This window comes from Hypanus sabinus, chromosome 6, assembly GCF_030144855.1.
Source record: "Hypanus sabinus isolate sHypSab1 chromosome 6, sHypSab1.hap1, whole genome shotgun sequence".
NCBI classification, from domain to species: Eukaryota; Metazoa; Chordata; class Chondrichthyes; order Myliobatiformes; family Dasyatidae; genus Hypanus; species Hypanus sabinus.
In genome coordinates, this window is record NC_082711.1 from 15749150 (window position 1) to 15776730 (window position 27581).

The 27581-nt window shown below is 42.1% G+C and overlaps 1 protein-coding gene across 9 annotated transcripts in view; it reads left to right on the plus strand.

Annotated features, from left to right (window-relative positions):
- LOC132395329 (meiosis-specific coiled-coil domain-containing protein MEIOC-like) overlaps positions 1-27581 on the plus strand; it is a 102734-nt gene that overhangs the window by 49373 nt on the left and 25780 nt on the right. For 8 of the 9 annotated variants that reach the window (XM_059971773.1, XM_059971769.1, XM_059971768.1 and 5 more), the window contains 2 exons: positions 3406-3507; positions 25690-27490. In XM_059971773.1, the coding sequence (XP_059827756.1) occupies positions 3406-3507; positions 25690-27490 (1903 nt within the window). Of the gene's footprint in view, positions 1-3405; positions 3508-25664; positions 27491-27581 lie in introns of all 9 variants that reach the window. The other variant, XM_059971775.1, reaches the window with a different exon arrangement.

A 27581-nucleotide genomic window follows, 5' to 3' on the forward strand; every position in this document is an offset into this window, starting at 1 on the left:
TGAGGTTATGGCGTACCTGGAGGCATTTGACAAGATAGGGTGAACTCAGCACGGTTTCCTTAAAGGAAAATCCTGCCTGACAAACCTATTAAAATTTTTTGAGGAAATTACAAGTAGGCTAGACAAAGGAGATGTAGTGGATGTTGTGCATTTGGATTTTCAGAAGGCCTTTGACAAGGTGCCGTACATGTGGCAGCTAAACAAGATAAGAGCCCATGGAATTACGGGAAAGTTACATATGTGGATAGAGCGTTGGCTGATTGGCAAGAAACAGAGTGGGAATAAAGGGACCCCATTCTGGTTGGCTGCCAGTTACCAGTGGTGTTCCACAGGGGTCCGTGTTGGGGCCGCTTCTTTTTATGTTGTATATCAACGGTTTGGATTATGGAATAGATGGCTTTGTGGCTAAGTTTGCTGATGATACAAAGATAGGTGGAGGGGCTGGTAGTGCTGAGGAAACAGAGTCTGCAGAGAGACTTGGATAGATTGGGAGAATGTGGCAAATGAAATACAATATTGGAAAGTGTATGGTCATGCACTTTGGTAGAAGAAATAAAGGGCAAACTTTGAATCTTCTGCATCTCAGAACTTTGAATTCTTTCCCCATTTAAATAATAGAGATGCAACAGGACTTGGGAGTCCTTGTGCAGGATACCCTTAAGGTTAACCTCCAGGTTGAGTTGGTGGTGAAGAAGGAACGATTCCAGGAATGAGAAGGTTAATATATGAGGACTGTTTGACTGCTCTTGGACTGTACCTCTTGGAGTTTAGAAGACTGAGGGTGGACCTCATAGAAACATTTCGAATGTTGAAAGGCACGGACAGAGTGGATGTGGCAAAGTTGTTTCCCACGGTGGGGGAGTCTAGTACGAGAGGACATGACTTGAGGATTGCAGGGCACCCATTCAGAACAGAGATGCGAAAAAATTTTTTTAGCCAGATGGTGGTGAATCTGTGGAATTTGTTGCCATGGGCGGCAGTGGAGGCCAAGTCATTGGGTGTATTTAAGGCAGAGATTGGTAGGTCTCTGACTAGCCAGGGCATCAAAGGTTATGGTGAGAAGGTGGGGGAGTGGGACTAAATGGGAGAAAGGATCAGCTCATGATAAAATGGCGGAGCAGACTCAATTGGCCGAATGGCTGACTTCTGCTCCTTTGTCTTATCGTCTAATGCTACTTCCTTGTTGGTCTATTTACATCCTGTACCAAGATGATCTCCTGGATGCACCTCAAGCTAGGGATCCTGTGTCCCTTTTATGCTGAGCAACCCCAGCTAGTATTTCGGAAATTGAAATTGCCTAGTACTATAGCCCTGTTTTAATCCCATTACTATGCTATTCTATTTATCTACCTGCCTATTCTGGTCTCATATTGACGGTCTTTTATATACCCCAGCAAAGTCACAAAACTTTTTTTGTTCTTAATGATCTATATGACCTCAGTTGGGGAGTTTTCTGGAATCTTCTCCTCAGTTCTAAATTCCCTGCATTCCTTGGGGAATATTGTGTTGTCACCTTTTTAATCTCTATATCAACTTTTACATATATTGTCACATTAGGCTATTACCTTGAAATCTCACCTAAGTGTCAAAATCTCTGTAAAAATGTAACCATCCCTCTTTACTATGCAGTTTAAAAGCTAATGTAATAGAGATTGAATTTCAAAGTAGCTGTTTCCTTGAGATTAGCCAATTGGATGCAAAGTTGGCTTGATGATTAGGGTGATCTGTGTTCTGTGGTGTGCCACAGAGACCTGCACTGGGTGTCTTGTTGTATGTTATCTATATTAATGATTTGGATGCAAATGCAGGTGGATAACACCAAAATTACTGTATAGTGGACAGTGAAGAAGGTTAGCTAAGAATCAAACCAAATCTAAATCAACTGGGGAAGGGATAGCAAATTAAATTTAACTTGGAAGTGTTATATCTTGGCAAGCTGAACCCAGGGCAGGACTTGTACAGTAGGGAAAAAAAAACAGGGTGCTCGAGAGTGTAGTAGAACAGAGAGACCTGGGATTACAAATGCATGGTTCCCTGAAATGACAGCACAGGTGAAGAAGGCTTATTGCATGCATATCTTCAGCAGTCTGGGCAATGAGCACAAGAGCTGTGTCATCATCTTACAACTGTACAAGTTACTGGTGAGATATTGTGTGCAGTGTAACTATAGGGAGTATGACATTAAGTTGGAAAAGGTGCAGCAAAGATTTATGAGGATGTTGCCTGGACGAGGTGGCTGGAGTTGTAAGAAGAGATTAGATAAGCTGGGGCTCTTTTCCCTGGAGTATGGAGCGCTGAGCAGTGACCTTATAGATGTATATAAAATCACAAAGACTAGGGATAAAGTGAATGGCATTGTCTTTTTCCAATGGTTGGATGTCTGAAACTAGTTGGCACAGGTTTGAGGTGAGAGGGGAAATGTTTAAAGGTGAACAGAGGAGCAAGTTTTTGCAAGAGTGTGTTGGGAATATAGAACAAACTGCCAGAGGAGTCAATAGAAGATGGTACAGTTACACTGTTTGAAAGCTATTTTTAACAGGTACTTACTTGGATGGGAAAAGTTTAGAGGGATGTGGGCCAAGTGTAGGCAAGTGGGTTTAGCTCTGGTAGGCACCTTGGTTGGTTGGGCCAAAGGGCCTGTTTCTGCATTGTTTGTATCTATGACTCATGATTACTTTGGTTAATTTTTGAAATGTGCCTTTAAAATTTTAAATGAAAGATTTAGTAGTTACTTTACAATAAAGAAAAAAACATAACTGTACTCTCATAATTAATGCACTTAAAATGAATACCAATAATGAAGATTCATAAAATTATTTATCTATTTTTTTCTTTGGTTTCCATTTGTAAATGTGTTATTCCTGATGTTTGTTGTTGCACATCTTGGATAATGTTTGCGTTTATCTTAGGTCATTAAAGCGTTTTAATTAAAAAAAAACACAATAAAGCATGGGAAATTGTACAATTAAAATTTACCATTACATTACTACAGTTGGGAATAATGGGATTGATGTTTGCATTAGAGGAGGCCAACTGGATTAATATTTCAATGGACTGGTACTGAATTACAAGCTGAGAAACATAATTTGGACATTTTCATTTAAATTTCCCATGACATAGTTAAACTTAATTGAAATTGTCAACAGGTAATGCTTACAAATGATCTTGACAAAAACAACTCAGTAAGATAAGAAATTGATCTTTTAGTTTATTTTGTGTGACATACAATGTTTTCTGACCCTCCAAAGTAAAACAAAATTGTCTGGATTTTTTTTGAAAAACTTAGTTCTAATTTTCTAGATTGTTTGCAGTCATTTAAACTTAATTAATATGCCAAGGTCTGGAAATGGATTTTTAAAAAAATGTTCAGATAATTGTATAGTGATGTATGTGTTTTTATTTCAGAGCCCACATTAATTTATCAGATTCTGGGAATACTCCTGATTTACTTGGACTGGTCTCCAGTATACTGGATGAGCCCGATAAGCCCGAATCATTTTCTGATTGGTAAGCTAGATCTTATTACATTAGATTAAGGCTACTCCTGTGTTTAAGTTTTGATGTTTTATGTTTATTGTTCTTCTAACTTCCCCTTCCTGAAGTCCACGACTATTTCCTTGGTCTTACTGACAATGAGTGGAAGGTTATTGTTGCAATACCACTCAATCAGCCAATCTATCTCACTCCTGTATGCCTTTCATTGCTGTTTGAGATTCCTCCAAAAACTGGCTAATTCATAGATGAAAGATGGCATTGTACTGTGCCTAGCAACACAGTCGTGAGTGTAGAGTGAGTAGAGCATTGGGCTTAACAGCTGTGCTGATTATTAGTGAAGAGGAGATGTTAGCACCAATTCACACTAACTATGGTCTCTCAATGAGGAACTCAAGCATCCAGTTCTTGTTGATTTGAACTAATGGCATGATGTACAGAGCTGTAATCGACAATAAAGAGCAGCCTGAAGAATGTATTGCTGTTTAGAAACATAGTAAAACCTATAGCACAATACAGACACTTCAGCCCACAATGCTGTGCCGAACATATATTTACTTTAGAAATTACCTAGGGTTACCCATAGCCGTCTATTTTTCTAAGTTCAGTGAAACCTATCCAGGGTTCTCTTAAAAACCATATTGTATCTGCCTCCACCATTGTTGCCAGCAGCCCATTCCACGCACTTACAACTCTGCATAAAAAAAAATTACCCCTGACATCTCCTCTGTACTACTTCCAAGCACCTTAAAACTGTGCCTTCTCGTGTTAGCCACTTCAGCCCTGGGAAGAGCCTCTGATTATCCACACGATCAATGCCTCTCATCATCTTATGCACCTCTAACAAGTCACATCTCATCCTCCGCCGCTTCAAGGAGAAAGGCTGAGTTCATTCAACCTATTCTCATATTGCATGCTCCCCAATCCAGGCAACATCCTTGTAACTCTTTTCTGCACCCTTTCTATGGTTTCCACATCCTTTCTGTAGTGTGTTATGTACCTGTGACACGTGACAGTGGTGTACTTGTCGCGTGACAGGTGTTGAAGCTATACTGGACTTGAGGTAATGGTCTTGTGATGGTGGAGTGACGTCATTTTCCTGCCAGTAGAGGTCATGTGACAGGTTTTTTTTTTACAGGGTATAAAAGGAGGACCCCTCCCTGTGAGGAGGGGCAGTTCATGGCTGGATTTGCCTTGTTGACTTCATGCCACTGCGTGATTTAATATTATGACGCAGTGTGGTTGAAAGATGGAGTTTTATTTAATGCTTAAAGTTTAAAAGGTCATTGCCAGTAGTTTATTTATAATACTGCTAGTTGAGAATTAGTGGAGAGTGAAGATCGGAGTTTGGGAGTTAAAAGATCGAGGAAAGTCGATTTTGACAGTGAAACAGGTTCGACCTTGTTTAATCCTCATTTGGAAGGAATTCGTTGACTGTGCTCGTGTTAATTCCTGTGAATAGCAGAAAGGATTGAGTACAGTGTTGTAAAGGAATGGTCAGTGCCTTTAAGCCGTTACATTTCATCTTCGTAAATTCTTTGTGGGAAAAGTGTGGTTTGACTGGGAATCACAAGATGACGTGAAAGAGAATTTAAATCGTCTTAAAAAGTCTCTCCCTTAAATGGACTGTAAGCATTTTGAACTTTTGCAATACTATTTTGAAGAACTGCTTTTGCAACATCGCTTTAAGAACTGTTTAAGCTGCCGCACAGCAGCTGATTTCCGGTTACGTGAGTGGTTTGTTTACTTTTGGGGATTTGTTTTTCAGTGTTTAATAAACATTTTGTTTGTTATAAAAGCCCCTGCCTCACTCATATATTTATTGTTGCTGAATCCGTAACGAGTGAGGTGACCAGAACTGAGTACAGTACTCCAAGTGGGGTCTGACCAGGGTCCAATATAGCTGTATCATTACCTCTTGGCTCTTGTACTCAATTTCACGGTTGATGAAGGCCGATTCACCTTATGCCTTCTTAACCACTGAGTCAACCTGCACAGCGGCTTTGATTGTCCAGTGGACTCGGACCCCGAGATCCCTCTGATCCTCCAGACTGCCAAGAGTTTTACCATTAATTCTATATTCTGCCATCATATTCAACCTACCCAAATGAACCACCTTATACTTATCTGGGTTGAAATCCATCTGTCACTTCTCAGCCCAGTTTTGCATCCTATCGATGTCCCACTGTAAACTCTGACAATCCTCCACACTATCCATAACACCCCAACTTTTGTGTCATCAGCAAATTTACTAACCCATCTCTCCACTTCCTCATTCAGGTCATTTATAAAAATCACGAAGAGAAGGGGTCCCAGAAAAGATCCCTGAGGCACAGCACTGGTCACCAACCTCCATACAGAATATGACCCGTCTACAACCCCTCTTTGCCTTCTGTGGACAAGCCAATTCTGGATTCACAAAGCAATGTCCCCTTGGATCCCATGCCTCCTCACTTTCTCAATAAGCCTTGCATGGGGTGCCTTGTCAATTGCTTGCTGAAATCCATGTACCTTACATCTACTGCTCTACCTTCAACACTGCGTTTAGTGACATCCTCAAAAAATGAAATCTGGCTCGTAAGGCACGACCTGCCTTTGTCAAAGCCATGCTGACTATTCCTAATCATATTATGCCTCTCCAAATGTTCATCAATCCTGCTTCTCAGGATCTTTTCCGTCAACTTACCAACCACTGAAGTAAGACTCACTGGTTTATAATTTCTTGGGCTATCTCTACTCCCTTTCTTGAATAAGGGAACAACATCTGCAATCCTCCAATCCGCTAGAACTTCTCCCCTCCCCATTAATGATGCAAAGGTCATTGCCAGAGGCTCAGCAATCTCCTCCCTTGCCTCCCACGGTAGCCTGGGGTACATCTTGTTTGGTCCTGGAGACTTATCCAACTTGATGCTTTCCAAAAGCTCCAGCACATCCTCGTTCTTAATGTCCATATGCTCAAGCTTTTCAATCCACTGTACGTCATCCCTACAATCGCTAAGATCCTTTTCCATAGTGAATACTGAAGCAAAGTATTCATTAAGTACCTCTGCTATCTCCTCCAGTTTCATACACATTTTTCCACTGTCACACTTGATTGGTCCTATTCTCTCATATCATATCCTCTTGCTCTTTACATACATATAGAATGCCTTGGGGTATTCTTTAATCCTGCTTGCCAAGGCCTTCTCATGGCCCCTTCTGGCTCTGTGAATTTCACTCTTAAGCTCCTCCCTGCTAGCCTTATAATCTTCTAGATTTCTGTCATTACCTAGTTTTTTTGAACTTTTTGTAAGCTTTTCTTTTCTTCTTGACTAGATTTTCAACACTACGGTTCCTGTACCCTGCCATCCTTCCCTGTCTCATTGTAATGTATGTATGCAGAACACCACACAAATGTACCCTGAACATTTGACACATTTCTTCTGTACATTTCCCTGAGAACATCTGTTCCCAATCTATGCTTCCAAGTTCCTGCCTGATAGCTTCATATTTCCCCTTACTCCATTTAAACACTCCTCCTAACTTGTCTGTTCCTATCCCTCTCCAATGCTACGGTGAAGGTGATAGAATTGTGATCACTATTTTCAAAATGCTCTCCCACTGAGAGACCTGACACCTGACCAGGTTCATTTCCCAATACCATATCAAGTACAGCCTCTCCTCTTGTAGGCTTAACTACAAACCCTCCTGAACACACTTAACAAACTCCACTCCATCTAAATCCCTTGCTCTAGGGAGATGCCAATTAACATTTGGGAAATTAAAATCTTCCACCGTGACAACTTTGTTATTATTACTCCTTTTCAGAATCTATCTGTCTATCTGCTCCTCAATGTCCCTGTTACAATTGGGTGGGTTATTAAAAACACTCAGTAGAGTTATTGACCCCTTCCTATTTCTAACTTACACCCGCAGAGACTCAGTAGACAATCCGTCCATGACTTCCTCCTTTTCTGCAGCTGTGACACTACCTCTGATCAGCAGTGCCATGCTCCCCCCTCTTTTGCCTCCCTCCCTATCCTTTCTGAAACATGTAAAGCCTGGCACTCTTAAGTAACCATTCCTGCCCCTGAGTCATCCAAGTTTCTGTAATGGCCACAACATCATTGCTCCAAGTACTGATCTAGGCTCTAAGTTCATCTGCTTTGTTCATGATGCTTCTTGCATTAAAATAAACACATCTCAAACCATCAGTCTGAGTGTATCCCTTCTCTATCACCTGCCAATCCTCCCTCTCACACTGTCTCCAAGCTTGCTCTATTTGTGAGCCAACCACCCCTTCCTCCGTCTCTTCAGTTCAGTTCCCATCCCCTAGCAATTCTAGTTTAAACTCTCCCCGGGCTAAGGCTACTCTCCCCAGTAGCCTTAGCAAACCTCTCTGCCAGGATATTGGTCCCCCTGGGATTCAAGTGCAACCTGTCCTTTTTGGACTGGTCATGCTTGTCCCAAATGACTCCCAGTGATCTTGAAATCTGAATCTCTGCCCTCTGCTCCAATCCCTCAGCCACGCATTTATCCTCTCCTCACTCTTCCTATATTCAATTTCGCTTGGCACAGGCAGTAATAACAAGATTTCGACCTTGGAGGTCCTGCTTCTCAGTCTGTTTTCAGGACCTGCTTCCTTTTCCTACCTATGTTGTTGATACCAATATGTATCATGACCTCTGGCTGTTCACCTTCCCACTTCAGGATATCGTGGATGTGATCAGAAACACCCCGGACCCTGGGAGGCATACTACCATTCATGTTTCTTTCCTGCGCCAACAGAATCACCATTCTGACCTCCTAACTGCTGCCTTCTTCCTTTCCCTACCCTTGTGAGTCACAGGGCCAGACTCTGTGACAGAGGCACAGCCACTGTTGCTTCCCCTAGGTAGGCTGTTCCTCCCCCCCCCCCCCCCCAACAGTACTCAAACAGGAGTACTTAATGTTAAGGGGGACAGCCACGGAGGTACTCTCTATTATTTGACTCTTACCCTTCCTTCTCCTGAATGTTACCCACTTATATGTCTCCCCAAGTCCCTGGTGTGACTTCTCACCTATAGCTCCTCTCCGTCAGTCCTCACTTTCCCAGACCAGCCGAAGGTCATCGAGTGCATCTTCAGTTCCCTAATGCGATCCCTAAAGAGCTGCAGCTCGACACACCTGGCACAGATATGGCTGTCCAGGAGGCTAGGTGTCTCCCGGACTTCTCACATCTGACACCCAGTACAGAACACCTGCCTCACAGACATACTTCCTGTTTCTATTCCTCACAGGTAACTTATCTCGCCTCAACCCTTTATCGCCAAAGCCCTACCACTGTGCCTCAGATCACACTGTTGATGACCGCTCCACTAGGCAGTGTCTCCCTTTTATGCCTGAACCTTCCCTGCTATCTATCTCACGATTGGTGCTCTGGTTATAGCCATGTACAATGACAAACATTCGTGAAGCTCCGTTTTTAAATAACCACCGCCAACCTGTGAGAAATCCCTCTTGGTAAAGCTCTGTTGACACTGCTGATAGGCCATGTAGAGCAAAACTAATTCAAAATCAAAAGAAAACAATTGCCACTTGCCTGTGACTACTGTATGTTATTCTTGTGTGACATGCCCACAGCTCCAATGATTGCTCCAAATGTCAAATCCTTTATTTGATCCTTTATTAGCAATTAGCAAAAATATAATTAAGCATTATTGAGTGTCATCTCAGCAAAAGGTAGGACCTCTGCTGGTACCAAGCTACAAACTGCCACAAAATAAGTAATAATTTATTCCCTTTGCTTTTGCCATGTCCCCACTCATGAGAGTAGTTACTGTTATGTTTTGTAACCTCAAAACTAATTCAAATGAAGATGGAGTTGGGAATCTGAAAATACGGTTGTAACATCTAGTTTACTTTTAGCGAGGTGTGCAAATATCACATTATAGCGTGGTGAAGTATGCAATTAATGTATTTTGCATATAACCCATAATGAATTATTTAATGAACAGGAAAGCTTAATCAAGCAATATATATATATACAGGATTACTAAATAATATTGAAATACTAAATACACAACAGTTAACATAATAAACATCGTAAATATGCAACACAGAATACAGAAAAATACAGAAAGCTATGTTCCTACTGGGAGGAAGGATGGGGATGGAAAGATAAGAGAACCTTAGATGTTCAGAGAAGTGAAGAATTTAGTTAAATTGAAAAGGGGAAAGGAATGTTAAGCTTTGAAAGTTAGGATCAAACGAAGCACATGAAGAGTTTAAAGAAGCCATAAAAAAAGTAAAAGAGGGAATTAGGAAAGACAGAAGGAGCCATGAAAAGTACTTGGCAAGGAGGGTTAAGGTGAATCCCAAGGCAACAAGAGCAAGAGGATAACTAGGGAGAGGGTGGGACCACTCAAGGATAAAGGGGGGTACATTTGCTTGGATGCGAAGAATGTGAGTGAGGTACCTAATGAGTACTTTGCTTCGGTATTGACCAAGGAAAAGGATATGGAGGACCAGAAGATCAGTGTTGAGTATATAAATATATTAGGATGTTTCGAAGTTGAGGAGTAAGTGTTAGGCCTCTTAATGAGTATTAAGGTGGATAAGTCCCCAGGCCCTGATGGAATTTACCCCAGGTAATTGAAAGAGGCAAGAGACGACATTGCTTGGACTTTGACTAGTATCCTCGTGTCCTCTAGAGCCACAGGTGAAGTCCCAGAGGACAGGAGAGTGGCTCATGTTATATGTCTACATAACCCTTAGGTTCCGTTGGCTGCATAAATCTAGGGAACTTGCATGGGTGGGTTAATAAGTTTGCAATGATACCAAGATTGGTGGAATTGTGGATTCCACCAAGACTGGCAAAGAATACAGCACAGTGTAGATCAGTTGCAGGGCATGAAATGGCAGATGGAGTTTGACCCAGATAAATGTGAGGTGTTGCATCTTGGTAGACCAAATGCAAAGAGACAGTACACTGTTAAAGGCAAGATTCTTAACAATGTTGCTGAGCAGAAAGATTTTAGGATTCAAGTTCATATCTCCTTGAAGCTGGCTACACTGATCAATAAGAAGGTTAAAGCTTATGGAATGCTTCCATTGTTGAGACATCAAGTTCAAAAGTCACAAGGTTATGTTGCAACTTTATAAAACTCTGGTTTGGCTACATCTGGAGTATTGCATACAGTTCTGGCTGTCCCACTATAGGAAGGAAGTTGAGGCTTGAGAGTGGGTGCGGAAGAGGATGCTGCCTGGTTTAGAGGGCATGTGCTATCATGAGAGGCTGGATAAATTACTTGGAGTGTTTCCTCCAGAGTGCCAGAGGCTGAGGGGAGATCTGATGGAGGTTAATAAGATTATGAGAGGCATAGATAGAGTGGACAGAGAGTATCTGTTTCCCAGGGTTGAAATGTCTAATACCAGAGGGTGTGCATTGAAGGTGAGAGGAATTAGGTTCAAAGTAGATGTGAGGGTTAAGTTTTTTAAGTGGATGCCTCAAATGTGCTGCCTGGTATGGTGGTAGAGGCAAATAAATACATTGAAGGTTTTCAAGAGATGTTTGGATAGGCACGTGGATGTAAGGAAGGTGGAGGAATGTGGACATGGTGAAGGTAGGAGGGATTAGTGTTTGAGTGTCTTTGATTTGCTTTTAGCTAGTTCGGCACAACATCGTGGTCCTGTGTTGTACTGTTCTGTTCTTGTACAAAGCAGATAGAGAACAGATGAATGGCTCCTACACTGTTGTTCAAGCAGCCCACAATAGAGTGCAATTGCATCCATCTGTTGTGATGGTAGGCAAATTGCAGAAGGTCCAGATCCTTACATAGGAATTAATTCTCAAGACATGATCAACCTCTTTATCACTTCCACTTTATCAAGCAGAGGTCCCCCACAATCATCAGGAGGGAATCTGGATATGCTGTCTCATAACTATTGATTATGGTGCTCAGCTTCTCCAGTGCCATCTTGATGTTTGTCAGTTGTGAAGTGTACAGTGGAGCTGGATGATGGCAGAGAACTCCCTCGGCAGACAGATTATAAACAGCACTTGACCACCAGATGATTCTGCTCAGGGGAGCAAGACTGAGACAGAACTAGAGGGCATGTATTTATTAGACCATATAAGAGCAGAATTAGGCCATTTGGCCCATGAAGTCTGCTCTACCATTTCATCATGAATGATCCAATTTTCCTCTTAGCCCCAGTTTCCTTCTCCCTATATCCCTTCATGCCCGGACCAATGAAGAATCTTATCAACCTTTGCCTTAAGCAAAGGTTTCAAAGGTACATTTAATGTCAGAGAAATGCATACAACATACATCCTGAAATTCTTTTCCTTTGCAACCATCCACGAAAACAGAGGAGTGCCCCAAAGAATGAATGACAGTTAAATGTTAGAACCCCAAAGCCTCCCCAGTTCCCCCACCCACACATCAGCATCAAAACAATGAACCCCCCACCCCTTCCAGCAAAACAAAGCATCAGTGCCCCCCCACTGAGCACTCAAGCATGCAACAAACCATCAGTAAAGACACAGACTTGCAGTACCCCAAAGACTACTCATTCACCCGGTAATTTGACAGACCACAGGCTCTTTCTCTCTGCCTAATAAGGGGAAAAGAGGTATCCCCATTTCACACCGAGAGGGGAGACATAACAAACAATTCAGTTATTTACTATGTTAAAAGTCTGCTGTGTTACTTTTTCTGAGCTCAGTGCCCAAAGAATTCAGGTCTCTGGGCACACAGCCGGCAGCCAACTTGTTGCTTTCAATCTTTGTGTACTCTCACAACACACCAGTTTCCTGCAGAGGCACCAACCTCGTCCGCCCACCCCCAGAGCCACAAAATCCTGGAATCCCGGAGGCACACTAGTCTTTTAGGCTGCATCCTTTAAATAGCGACCAGTCGTGAGACCCTAAGATTGGGTCCCATTCCCGCAAAGAACCGGAGTCGGCGTGTAGCTCATCAGGGTCTTCAAAAGAACCCTGAAAGGGAAGAATAAGGATATTAAAGATGGAAATAGAGCTGTTTCTGAAGATGCAAGCAAAGAAGTCGCCATTAGGCATCATCATCTTCCTAAGCTCCTAACATACATAAAGACTTGGCCTCTAGCTGCCTGTGGCAAAGAGTTCCACAGATCCACCACTTTCCGGCTAAAGAAATTCCTCCTCATTTCTGTTCTAAAAGGATGCTCCTCTATTTTGAGACTCTCCCATCACTGGAAACATCCTCTCAGAATTAGAATCAGAATCAGGTTTGTTATTGCGATCATGTGTCAGGAAATTTGTTACTTAGCGACAGTTCAATGCAATACATAATGTAGAAGAAAGAAGATAAAAATAAATAAGTAAATCAATTACAGTATATGTATATTGAATAGATTGAAAATCATGCAAAAAAGAAATAATATATATTTAAAAAAGTGAGATAGTGTTCATGGGTTCAATGTCCAAATGGGAATTGGATGGCAGAGGGGAAGAAGCTGTTCCTGAATTGCTGTAGGAGGCTTCTGTACCTCCTACCTGATGGTAACAATGAGAAAAGGGCATGCCCTGGGTGTTGGGGGTCCTTAATAATGGACGCTGCCTTTCTGAGACACCACTCCTTGAAGATGTCGTGGGTACTTGTAGGCTATTACCCAAGATGGAGCCAACTAAACACGACCTTCTGCAGCTTCTTTCAGTCCTGTGCAGTAGCCCACTCCCCTGTCCCCCTATACCAGACAGTGATGCAGCCTGTCAGAATGCTTTCCACAGTACATCTGTATAAGTTTTTGAGTGTTTTTGTTGACATACCAAATCTCTTCAAACTCCTAATGAAGTATAGTTGCAGTCTTACCTTCTTTATAACTACATCAATATGTTGGAACCAAGTTAGGTCCTCAGAGATCTTGACACCTGTGAACTTGAAACTGCTCACTCTCTCCACTTCTGATCCCTCTATGAGGATTGGTATGTGTTCCTTCGTCTTGCCCTTCCTGAAGTCCACAGTCAGCTCTTTTGTCCTACTGACGTTGAATGCCAGGTTGTTGCTGCAACACCATTCCACCAGTTGGTATATCTCACTCCTGTATGCCCTCTCATCTCCATCTGAGATTCTACCAACAATGGTTGTATCATCAACAAATTTATAGATAGTATTTGAGCTATGCCTAGCCACACAGTCATGAGTATAAAGAGAGTAGAGCAGTGGGCTAAGCACATGCTGGAGGTGCACTAGTGTTGATTGTCAGTGAGAAGGAGATAGTATCACCAATTCGCACAGATTGTGGTCTTCTGGTTAGGAAGTAGAGGTTCCAATTGCAGAGGGGAAGTACAAAGACCCAGGTTCTGTAACTTACCAATCAGCATTGTGGGAATGATGGTGTTGAATGCTGAGCAATTGCTGATGAATAGCATCCTGACATAGGTGTATGTATTGTCCAGGTGGACAATGTGTGATTCTGCTTACATTTGGCCCCTTGGGTACATCTATCTCTCCATATGTCCTATATCATCCCCTCAGCCTCCTGAATGATCCGGAGTTCATCTAGTTCCAGCATCAACTCCTTAACACAGATTGTTAGAAGCTTCAGCTGGATGCATTTCCTGCAGCTATAGTCTTCAGTGACACTGGAGGTCTCCCTGCCTTCCCACATCTCACAAGAAGAGCATTCAATTATCCTGACTGAAATCTCTACTATCCTAGTTGAGTGGATATAAAGATGGGAGGGAGAAAAAAAGCTTAACCTTGAGTTTTTCTTTTTTTTTGTTTTCTGACTAAAGTCTCTCCCCGCTGAGTCGTCAATGAGCTAAAGCCTCAAGATCACAACTCTGACTCTGTCCATTCAGATGACAGCTGCTGTGCCTGTCCATGCCTTCCTTTAATTTGCTCTTATTAATCAATCCCAAGTGCCGATTGGTCGCTGGTCAAAGCTCTTTCTTGCTCTAATGGCCTAGACTTTTGTACTTGGGCAGTGGACCTGATTGAACCTCTCAAAGCTTATAATGGTGAGAGTGGAGAGATCTAATACGAATCTGAGGGACAACTTTTACACCCAGAGGGTGGTCCATATCTGGAATGAACTGCTAGAGGAAGTAGTTGACACAGGCACATTAACAACATTTAAAAGATGCTTGGACATGTGCATGGGTAGGAAGGGTTTAGAGGGCTATAGGCCAAATGTAAGCAAATGGGCTTTAGAAGAGTGGCTTGATCAGTATGGGTAAGTTGGGCCTAAGGGTCTGAAGCTTTGCTGTATGACTCTGACTCTGTGCAGTTAATCACTGAATGGTGATACAAGTGAACTTTGGAGTCTTTGCTGATGTGCTTAAGGCTGTATCCTAGTCTGCGATTTGCATAGTGCCTATTGGTTCCATAATGTATATGTGTGCACTTGTGAGGCAAGTTATGCAGACAGCCTTATTGGGAAATGTATTAACTAGTCAGAAGTATGCAGAGCAGGTGGTAGTTGACATTAATTCTTTACTTTTATTATCTTTTGCTGCCATCAGAGAAGATGCAACCTACAGACTTGTCTTTGTAGGCAAGTTCTTTTCACATCATTTAAGCACTATACCTTAAAGCAGACTGGAAGACCCAGGCTTTGTGGAGCTTTTTCATAGTAGTCTGAGTCATTTAAAAAAAATTGCTCTTTAACACAGATGCTGTTGAAATACTTAAACATACATTAGTATCTACTGTATATATTTAGCAGCAGCTGTCGTAAGACATGAATTTTACTCTTTCATACCTTCACCTTATTTCTGACTTCCAGAAAAGTAACAACAGACATGTGTTATCAAAATGTTCTCCCACTAAATGTTACAAATAAATCAAGTCAAGTTTATTGTCATTTAGCTTTTTACATGTATAATAATATATATAACCATTTAGAAACTAGACATTTCTTTGAACCAGGGTGTTAAGCACAGTAGTATACATAACATGATAACTTATGAAGCTGAGGATGAAATCTGCAGATGAATCACTCATAAATAGCAAACTAAATGCATTAATATTAAATATTGTAAGGTATGGGACAGTGACCAGTGACACTTTGACTATGATGTGGCAAGGAGCTCAGAGGTCTAATGACCTGGGGGAAGAAACTGTTTCTCATTCTAACCTTATTGTTAATCCCATTTTGGTTGCTGTTGAGGGTGGGAGGGTTGTCTTGACAGAGGACCACCATGACAGTCGGGTCTCTGGCACTGAGCCAGGTTCGGTGGTGCAAAAGGGAAAGAGGAAGATGAGGAATGTGGTAGTCATAGGGGATTCCATAGTGTGGGGAACAGACAGGAGGTTCTGTCAGCCTGATATAGATACCCACATGGTGTGTTGCGTCCCAGGTGCCAGGGTGTGGGATGTCTTGGATCGGGTGCAGAGTATTCTGAAGGGAGAGCTTGAACAGCCAGAAATCTTGGTACACGTTGATATTAATGACATGGGTAGAAAAAGGGAGGAGGTCCTGAAGAGAGAATTTGGGAAGTTGGGTAGGAAGCTGAAAAGCAGGACCTCCAGGGTAGTAATCTCAGGATTGCTGCCTGTGCCAAGTGCTAACGAGTGCAAGAATAGCATGATCAGGCATATTAATACATGGCTGAGAGACTGGCATTACTTCCGGGCACCTAGGGGCGACTCTAGCAGCAGTACTGTCAATGGATATTCTCGTTTCGGACAAATACAGCTAAAAAGCACAACTGCTTCCAAAGTCAATACAGTCAACAAAGATGTCTTAATGCGTTTAAACAAACTATGACTGTTTAAAATTGATGAATACAACTCTGATTGTGGACGGAAGCGCCCACGGAGGAAGCATTGCTGCAGATCGAGGTTACAAGTGCATTTAAGGAAACAGGGTTGTAACCTCCCAATGCTGACTATCTTGCTGGCAAATGTGTAGTCTCTGGTGAATAAAATCAATGATCTCAGAAATAGGGTGCTAAATCAGATGGACATTAGGACCGCATGCGTCTTTTGTTTCATGGAATCCTGGTTAACACCTTCCGTACCAGATGCAGCGATTCAGATCAACGGGTTTACTATACACCGTCAGGATAGATCTATATAGTCTCTCAAAAGCAGAGGTGGAGGAGTATGCCTCATGATCAACTCTTTTTGGTGCACAAATATATCAGTGCTGTCCCAATTCTGCTCACCAGATCTGGAGTATCTGGCAGTTAAGTGCCATTCTTTTTAGCTACCATGGGAGTTCTCTGGGGTCATTTTGGTAGCAGTATACGTTTCACCTCAGGCTACTGTCAGTTAATGATCTGAGCAATGGGATCAACATGCACGAAACAGTGCATCCTAACGCCTTCACCATTGTTTTGGGAGATTTTAACCAGGCCAGTCTGAAAAAAAATCATGACTTGCAATACCAGAGGAAAGGGAGGTTGGCCCACAAATAGAGAGAGAGCTTGGAGACAGTGCGAAAAGAAGGATAGGCAGGTGATAGAGAAGGGATGCACTCAGACCAGTGGTTTGAGATGCGGCTGTTTTAATGTAAGGAATATTATGAACAAAGTGGATGAGCTTAGAGTGTGGATCAGCACTTGGAGCTATGATGTTGTGGCCATTACAGAGGCTTGGATGGTGCAGGGACAAGATTGGCTACTTTAAGTGCCAGGCTTTAGTTGTTTCAGAAAGGACAGGGAGGGAGGCAAAAGAGGTGAGTGTGTGGCACTGCTGATCAGGGATTATGTCACAGCTGCAGAAAAGGAGGAAGTCATGGAGGGGTCGTCGACGGTGTCTCTGTGAGTGGAAGTTAGGAATAGGAAAGGGTCAATAATTCTACTGGGTGTTTTTTATAGACCACCCAATAGTAACAGGGACATCAAAAAGCAGATAGGAAGACAAATTCTGGAAAGGTGTAATAATAACAGGGTTGTGGTGGGAGATTTTAATTTCCCAAATACTAATTGGCATCTCCCTAGAGCAAGGAGTTTAGATGGGGTGCAGATTTTTAGGTGTGTTCAGGAAGTTTTCTTGACCCAATATGTAGATAAGCCTACAAGAGGAGAGGCTGTACTTGATCTGGTATTGGGAATTGAACCTGGTCAGGTGTCAGGTCTCTCAGTGGGAGAGCATTTTGGAGAAAGTGATCACAATTCTATCTCCTTTACCATAGCAATGGAGAGGGATAGGAACAGACAAGTTAGGAAAGCGTTTAATTGGAGTAAGGGGAAATATGAAGCTATCAGGCAGGAACTTGGAAGCATAAATTGGGAACAGATGTTCTCAGGGAAATGTATGGAAGAAATGTGGCAAATGTTCAGGGGATACTTGTGTGGTATTCTGCATAGGTACGTTCCAATGAGACAGGAAAAGGATGGTAGGGTTCAGGAGCTGTGGTGTACAAATCTAGTCAAGAAGAAAAGAAGAGCTTATGAAAGTTTCCAAAAAATTAGGTAATGATAGAGTTCTAGAAGATTGTAAGGCTAGCAGGAAGGAGCTTAAGAATGAAATTCGGAGAGCGATAAGGGGCCATGAGAAGAAGACCTTGGTGGACAGGATTAAGGAAAACCCTAAGGCATTCTACAAGTATGTGAAGGGCGAGAGGATAAGATGTGAGAGAACAATCAAGTGTGATAGTGGTAAAGTGAAAAGGAGATAGCGGAGGTACTTAATGAATTAAAGGATCTTGGTGATTGTAGGGCTAACTTGCAGCAGACTGAAAAGCTTAAGGATGTAGATATTAAGGAAGAGGATGTGCTGGAGCTTTTGGAAAGCATCAAGTTGGATAAGTCACCAGAACCGGATGGGGTGTACCCCAGGCTACTGTAGGAGCGAGGGAAGAGATTGCTGTACCTCTGACAATGATCTTTGCATTATAAATGAGGACAGGAGAGGTTCCGGAGGATTGGAGGGTTGCGGATATTGTTCTCTTATTCAAGAAAGGGAGTAGAGATAACCCAGAAAATTATAGGCCAATGAGTCTTACTTCAGTGGTTGGCAAGTTGATGGATAAGATCCTGAGAGGCAGGATTTATGAACATCTGGAGAGGCATAACATGATTAGGAATAGTCAGCATGGCTTTGTCAAAGGCTGGTTGTGCCTTACGAGCCTGATTGAGTTTTTTGAGGATGTGACTAAACACTCTTGATGAAGGTAGAGCCATAGATGTAGTGTATATTGATTTCAGCAAGGCATTTGATAAGGTACCCCATACAAGGCTTATTGAGAAAGTAAGGAGGAATGTGATTGAAGGGGACTTTGCTTTGTGGATCCAGAACTGGTTTGCCCACAGAAGTCAAAGAGTGGTTGTAGATGGGTCATATTCTGCATGGAGGTCGGTGACCAGTGGTGTCAGTTTTGGGACCCCTATTCTTTGTGATTTTTATAAATGACCTGGATGAGGAAGTGAAGGGATGGGTAAGTAAATTTGCAAATCACACAGAAGTTAGGGGTGTTGTGGATAGTGTGGAGTGCTGTCAGAGGTTACAGTGGGACATCCATAGGATGCAAAACTGGGCTGAGAAGATGGCAGATGGAGTTCAACCCAGGTAAGTGTGAGGTGGTTCATTTTGGTAGGTCAAATATGATGGCAGAATATAGCATTAATGGTAAGACTCTTGGCTGTGTGGAGGAGAGGGTGCAGAAGAGATTTACAAGGATGTGGCCTGGGATTGGGGAGCATGCTTTATGAGAATAGGTTGAGTGAACTCGGCCCTTTCTCCTTGGGGCACTTACTCAATGTCAGCAAGACCAAGGAGTTGATTATTGACTGTAGGAGAAGGAAACCAGAGGTCTATGAGCCAGTTCTTGTCAGGATCAGAGGTGGAGAGAGTCAGCAACTTTAAATTCCTTGGTGTTATTATTTTGGATGACCTGTTCTGGGCCCAACATGTAAGTTCAATAACGAAGAAAGTACAGCACCATCTCTACTTCTTTAGGAGTTTGTAGAGATTCAGCAGAATATTAATGGCAAGACACTTGGCAATGTGGAGGATCAGTGAGATCTAAGGGTCCATGTCCATAGGCCACTCAAAGCTGCTGCGCAGGTTGACAGTGTTGTTAAGAAGGCCTTCATCAACCATGGGATTGCATTCAAGAGCCGTGAGGTAATGTTAAAGCTATATAAGACCTTAGTTAGACCCCACTTGGAGAACTGTGTTCAGTTCTGGTCACCTCACTACAGGAAGGATGTGGATACTATAGAGAGAGTGCAGAGGAGATTTATAAGGAATTTACCTGGATTGGGGAGCATGCTTTATGAGAATAGGTTGAGTGAACTTAGCCTTTTTTCCTTGGAGCGACAGAGTATGAGAGGTGACTTGATAGAGGTGTACAAGATAATGAGAGGTATTGATCATGTGGATAGTCAGAGGCTTCTGAAATGGCTATCACGACTAGGCATAGTTTTAAAGTGCTTGGAAGTAGGTACAGAGGAGATATCAGTTTTTTACGCAGAGAGTGGTGAGTGCATGGAATGGGCTGCTGGTGGCGGTGGTGGAGGCAGAAATGATAGGGTGTTTTAAAAGACTCCTGGATAGGTACATGGAGTTCAGAAAAATAGAGGGCCATGGGTAAGCCTAGGTAGTTTTAAGGTAAGGACATGTTTAGCACAGCTTTGTGGGCCGAAGGGCCTACATTGTGCTGTAGGTTTTCTGTGTTTCTATCAAACAACACACTGGACCACCATCAAGAATGCCTAACGTGCTATTCCCCACCCTCACTTCGGGAAATCTGATCACCTGGCTGTACTTCTACTCCCTGAGTAAAGGCAGAGACTGAAGACTGCAGCACCAGTAGCGAGGACCAAGAAGGTATGGACAAGGGAAGCACAGGAGCGCCTACAGGACTGCTTTGAATTGGTGGAGTGGACTGGATCTTCTAACCTGGATGAGTATGCTGCAGTTGTTACTGACTTCATTAAAACCTACCAGAAAACTAGGTCTGATTTGCCAAGGGTATTTCAAGAGCAAAGAGACAATTTTGAACAAGGTTGGAGGCAACTTTGGATGCACAACAACTGTGGCATTGTTTGCAAGACATTACTTCCTACAAAGCAAAACTTAATAGCATGAGAGGCTGATGTTAGGCTGTCTTTAAAGAGAGTGAACCCTCGTAAAGTGGAAAGTCCTGATGGAGTACCTGGAAGGCTCTGAAAACCTGTGCCAACCAACTGGTGGGAGTATTTAAGGACACTTTCAACCTTTCACTGCTATGGGCAGAAGTTCCGACTTGCTTCAAAATGGCACCAATTATACCAGTACCTAAGAAGAAGAAGAACGTGAGCTCCCATAATGACTAACGCCCGGTAGCACTCACATCGACAGGGATGAAATGCTTTGAGAGATTGGTCGTGACTAGACTGAATTCCTGCCTCAGCAGTGTCCTGGACCTGTTGCAATTTCCCTATCGCCACAATAGGTCAATGGCAGATACAATCTCAGTGGCTCTCCACACAGCTTAGACCACCTGGGCAACACAAACATCTATGGCAGGATGCCGTTCATTGATTATAGCTCAGCATTTAATACCATTATTCCCACAATCCTGATTGAGAAGTTGCAGAACCTGGGCCTCTGTACCTCTCTCTGAAATTGGAACCCCAACTTCCTAACCGGAAGAGCACAATCTCTGCAGATAGTTGATAACATCTCCTTGCTGACAATCAACACTCAGGGGTGTGTGCTTAGCCCACTGCATTACTCACAATATACCCATGACTGTGTGGCTAAGCATAGCTCAAATACCATCTATAAATTTGCAGATGATATAACCGTTGTTGGTAGAAGTTCAGCTGGTGACGAGATATGCCAACTAGTGGAGTGGTGCAACAACAACCTAGCACTCAATGCCAGTAAGATGAAAGAGCTGATTGTGGACTTCCAGAAGGATAAAACAAAGGAACACATACCAATCCTCATAGAGGGGCCAGAAGTGGAAAGAGCAAGCTGTTTCAAGTTACTGGATGTCAGGATTTCTGAGGATCTAACCTGGTCTCAACGTATCGATGTAGTCATAAAGAAAGCAAGACAGCTGCTAAAATTTATTATAAGTTTGAAGAGATTTGGTATGTCAACGAATAAGCTCAAAAACTTCTATAGCTGTACTGTGGAGAGCATTCTGACAGGCTGCATCACTGTTTGGTATGGGTGGGGTGGGGGGGTGGTGTCTGCTGCACAGGACCAAAAGAAGCTGCAGAGGGTTGTAAATTTAATTGGCTCCATCTTGGGTACTAGCCTACAAAATACCCAGGACATCTTCAAGGAGCAGTGTCTCAGAAAGGCAGTGTCCATTATTAAGGACCTTCAGCACCCAGGGCATGCCCTCTTCTCAATGTTACCATCAGGTAGGAGGGTACAGAAGCCTGAAGGCATACACTCAGCGATTCAGGAACAGCTTCCTCCCCTCTGCCATCGGATTCCTAAATGGACATTGAACCTTGGACACTACTTCACTTTTTATTAATACATAGTGTTTCTGTGTTTTTACACAATTTTTAATCTATTCAGTATACGTATACTGTATAAAGTATACTGAATGTTTTATATGATTATTGTTACTATTATTTTATCTTTTTTCTTCTTTTTTATGTATTGCATTGAACTGCTGCTGCTAAGTTAACAAATTTCACATCACATGCCAGTGATAATAAACCTGATGCTGGTGTAGGGGGCAGGGCTTCAGATTCATGGATCATTGGGGCTTCTTCTGGGGGCAATACGACCTGTACAAAAAGGACGGGTTACACCTGGATACAAGGGGTTCCAATATCCTAGCAGGCAGGTTTAATAGAGCTGTTAGGGAAGGTTTAAACTAATTTGGCAGGGGGATAGGAACTGGAGTGATAGTATTGTCTATAGGCTTCTAAATAGCAGCCGGGATGTGGATTACAAATTACAGTAGGAGATAAAAAAGGAGTGTCAGAAGGGCAATGTCGCTATAATTGTTGGAGATTTTAATATGAAAGTGGATTGGGAAAACCAGGCCAGTACTAGACCTTGAGAGAGAATTTGTAGAATATCTGAGGGGTGGCTTTTTTGAACAACTTGTTGAGCCCACTAGAGGATCGGCTGTGCTGGATTGGGTGTTGTGCAATGATCTGGAGGTGATAAGAGAGCTTCAGTTTTAAGGAACCCTAAGGGAACAGTGATCACAATATGATTGAGTTCTCTTTGAAATTTGAGAAGGAGAAGCTAAAATCCAATGTCTCAGTATTTCAGTGGAATAAAGGAAATTACAATGGATGAGAGGGGAACTGGCCAAAGTTGTCTGGAAAGGGAAGCAGGAAGGACAGCAGAGTAGCAATGCCTGGAGTTTCTAAGAAAAATGAGGGAAGTGCAAGACAGATATATTCCAAATAAAAATAAATTTTTGAATGTTATTAGGACACTACCTTAGCTGACAAGTGAAGTCAGAGCCAAAGTAAAAGAGAGGGCATACAACGAAGCCAAAGCTAGTGGGAAGGTAGAGGATTGGGAAGCTTTTAAAAACTTGCAGAAGGAAACTAAGAAGGTCATTAGGAAGGAAAAGATCAATTATGAAAGGAAGCTAGTGACTAATATCAAAGAAGATACTGAAAGCTTTTTAAAAATATATCAAGGGTAAAAGAGAGTTGAGAGGAGATATAGGACCAGTAGAAAATGATGCTGGAGTTATTGTAACGAGAGATGCAGAGGAACTGAATGCATATTTTGCATCAGACTTCACAGTGAAAGACATCTGCAGAACACTGGACATTCATGAGTGTCAGGGAAGTGAAGTATGTGTAGTGAAAATTACAACTGAGAAGGTGCTCAGGAAGCTTAATGGTCTAATGGCGGATAAATCTCCTGGACCTGATGGAATGCACCCTTGGGTTCTGAAGGAAGTAGCTGTAGGTACATGACAAGATAGGCCAAAGCCAGCGTGGTTTCCTGTAAGGAAAATCCTGTCTGAATAATCTGCAATTTTTTGAGGAAGTTACAAGCAGGGTAGACAAAGAAGATGTAGTAGATGTGGTATACTTGGATTTTCAGAAGGCCTTTGACAAGGTGCTGCACATGAGGCTGCTTAGCAAGATAAGACCCCATGAAATTACAGGGGAGTTACTAGCATGGGTATAGCTTTGGCTGATCGGCAGAAAACAGAGAGTGGAAATAAAGGGATCCCATTCTGGCTGGCTGCCGGTTACCACCATGGAGGTCGGTGTTGGGACCACTGCTTTTTACAATGTACGTTAATGTTTTGGACAAAGTGATTAATGGATTTGTGGCTAAATTTGCTGATGACATAAAGATAGGTGGAGGAGCAGGTAGTGTTGTGGAAACAGAGATCCTTTAGAGAGATTTAGATAGTTTAGAGGAATGGGCAAAAAAGTGGTGAATGAAATACAGTGTTGGAAAATGTATGGTTATGCACTTCGGTTGAAGAAATAAATGGGTAGACTATTATTTTGATGGAGAAGGAGCTCAAAATGCAGAGATGCAAAGGGACTTGGGAGTCCTTGTGCAGGATACCTTAAAGGTTAATCTCCAGGTTGAGTCAGTGGTGAAGAAGGTGAATGCAACGTTGGCATTTATTTCTAGAAGTATAGAATATAAGAGCAGGGATGTGATGTTGAGGCTCTATAAGACACTCCTGAGACCACCTTGGAGTATTGTGTGCAGTTTTGGGCTCCTTATTTTAGAAAGGATTTACTGACGTTGGAGAGGGTTCAGAGAAGATTCATGAGAATGATTCCAGGAATGAAATGATTACAGTATGAGGAACATCTGTCAACTCTTGGGTGGTATTCCCTGGAGTCAGGAGAATGAGTGGGGATCTCATAGAAACATTCTGAGTGTTAAAAGACTTGAACAGATGAGATATGGTAAAATTATTTCCTATGGTAGGGGATTCTAGGATAAGGGCACAACTTTAGGTTTGAAGGATGTCCATTTAGAACAGAGATGCAGAGAAATTACTTTAATCAGAGGGTGGTAAATCTGTGGAATTTGTTGTCACAGGTGGCAGTGGAGGCTAAGCCATTGGATGTATTTAAGGCAGAGATAGGTAGGTTCTTGATAGCCAGGGCATCAAAGGGTGTGGGGAGAAGGCAGGGGACTGGGATAACTGGAAAAATTGGAGCAGCCCATGATTGAATGGTGGAGCAGATTCAATGGGCTGAATAGCCAACTTCTGCTCCTGTATCTTATGGTATACATTGCTCCTGATGAATGTCCCCAGTGGATGGTAGGGAGACTCCTATGATCCTTTCTGCCATTCTCACAGTCCTCTGTAGGGACTTCTGGCCTGATGCTCGACTGCTCCCATACCAGGTGAAGAGGTAACTCGTCAGGATGCTTTCAATGATGCTCCTTTAAAACACAGTTAAGATGGTGGGGCGAGGAGCTTAGCTTGCCTCAATCTTAGGAAGTGGAGGTGCTGTTGTTTTATTAGAAGTTTGAGAAAAAGCAGGATCTCCCAGTGGATCCCAATTTTAATTCCACTTATTATTCCCATTCTGATATGTCAATCCATGGCCTCTTCCACTGTCATGATGAGGCCACACCTAGGTTGGAGGAACAGCACCTTGCATTTGGTTTGGGTGGCCTCCAAGCTGATGGCATGAATATTGATTTCTCAAACTTTCGTTAATACCCTCACCCCATTCCTTCACTATTTCCCTTCCCCTTTTCCCTCTGTCACCTTACCTCCTTGCCCACCCATTGCTTCCACCTGGTGCTCCTTCCCCCTTTTCTTTCTTCCATGGCCTCTGTCTCATTCTCCAATCAACCTCTCAGCTCTTTACTTCAGCCTTACTCCTCCAACTTTCACCTATCTTCTTGTGTTTTTCTCTCTCCTCTCTCCCCACCTTTTAAATCTACTCCTCAGCTTTTTCTCCAATCCTGCCAAAGGGTTTCAGCCCAAAACATCAACTGTACTCTTTTCCTAGATGCGGCTTGGCCTGCTGAATGCCTCTAGCAGTTTGTGTGTGTTGCTCGGATTTCCAGCGTCTGCAGATTTTCTCTTGTTGGGGAGTGAAACATCGTGGTCACTGAAGTGCAGTGTAGACTTGTAATCTGTAATTCTCTGAATTAGTGGGGGAAGGGGGAGATGCAGCACAATTGTGGTGAACTCCCTAGGTATATAAAACAGTCTTCAGTTCACTAAAATGAACTCAATCATCAGTGAACAATAGGATGCCACTGCTAAAGTATTCATACACCAGTTCTTATTAATGTAATAAATTGACATTGTATTGTAGTATCGCTGATGACCATCTGAAAATTAATTTCTTTCAGTTGTAAATTATTTTATGTCTTTCAGGGATTCATCCTCTAGAGTATTTCAATCAATTTGGTCCACTGCAAATGGAGATGGTACTGGATCAGCTTTGAAAAACCAAATTGAAAATTGTAGAACTTCAAATAGTATGGGGATTTCTGAATATTATGAAGAAAACTCTCAGACATTGGCAGAAAAAGGAAATGCCGATGAACTTTATCAAGGATTTCAAAGGTTTAATCTTTCAGAACCATGGATTTCCATGCTCAATAAAGATACTGACCTGTGCGATTCTCAAGCTAGTAATGTCACGTCTGTAGTGAGAAATGACACTGTGCCTCAAAAAGAAGAGTTTTCCTTGCAGTCCAAGGAATTTGATTGCTGCTTACAAAATTATGAGCATGTTGAGAGGGGAGTTTCCAATTTTAATATACGTAGCTTCCATAATAATATGAACACATGCAAAGAACACTACAAAATTGACCAATTTAGAGAGAATAAAGCTGGAGCATTTGGGATCAAAGATTGTACCCGGAATTCAGAAAATATATACAATTCACGTGTTGGTGATACGTGGGGCAAAGTGTTGCAGGAGAAACAATTAATTCAAAAAGGACATGAAGATTTCAGTGCCAGTTCTTTGAAGAAAAACTCTTATGTTTCACAAATGGATTTCCATAGCTTGCAGTTTCCCAAGAAGAATGGCTTTATTGCTGATATCAATAGAAAACCTGTTTTTGACTTTCCAAAGCATCGGAACCATGCTCGTATGTTTCGAGACAGTTTTGAGAATCATTGTGAAAAGTTGAATCAGAGTTATTTAGATGGTCTTGCTAGGTCATCTGAATATATTAATTTGACAAAGATTATGCCACATAGGAGTGAATATGGCCCCTATTCTTCCCAAAGCAACCTGCTATGGTCTGATAACAACCCCACTGGTGAACCTAGTCCTGTGTTTAAGAAAGATGGCAACATTATTACAACAACTTCAGAAACATCAATAATATCTGCTGTAAGTAGCAGGTCTCCAACACAGTTGCCAATATCTGGTGTTTTTCAACCTAATTATTATCATCCAGCAGCTCCAGTGGAAACCTTAAGGCAAGATGAATGTCCTAGGTTTTCTAGTGGTAATATCAGTGAATGGAACTCATCCAATGTTATTGGTAAAATACAAGAGCAAAGTAAAACTGGTACAATACTTAATATTGATTCTTCAGCTGCTAGAGATGATCAACATCAAAAACATTCTCTTGGATTTGGTACCAGTTGGACATCACATCACAATGTTGGTAATGATGAGCCAGTTAAATATTTTAGATATTCAAATAAACATGGATACAATAACAACAGGGATGACAAGGGAGGACGCAAAAAAATATACCCACATCCTTTGAACTCTGGACCTTTTGGACAAAACCACCAACAGTGTAATGGTTACCGCAGACAACATGAGCAAGATAATAGCAATATATCTGATTTCATTAATCATTCTTTCTTACCCACATTCCCATTCATGATGTCTGATTTTAAACAAAATCAGAACTTCTCCCAGTTTGGCCCCCATGGATTTCCTTCAGGTTTCTCTTTTCCTCATTCAACATTTCCATTCCCTGAGCTAATTGACTTTTTTCATTATGATGACTTTAATCATTTACATCCTTTTATAAATGATCTTTTTGGTGGAGATATGACCACACCCTACTTTGGATTTGGATTTCCACCACCATTTTCCAAATACAGACCTATGAAGAATCGTAGTGGCCCAGCAAATGAACTTCACATTCGATTGGAAGAGTGTTATGAACAGTGGCGGGCTTTGGAAAAAGAGAGAAAAAAGGTACATGAGGAGTTAATCGCCTGTATTATTTAACTTTATTTCTTTGTACCTAATAAAATGGCCATTAAATTATTTTCATAGCAATGTAGTC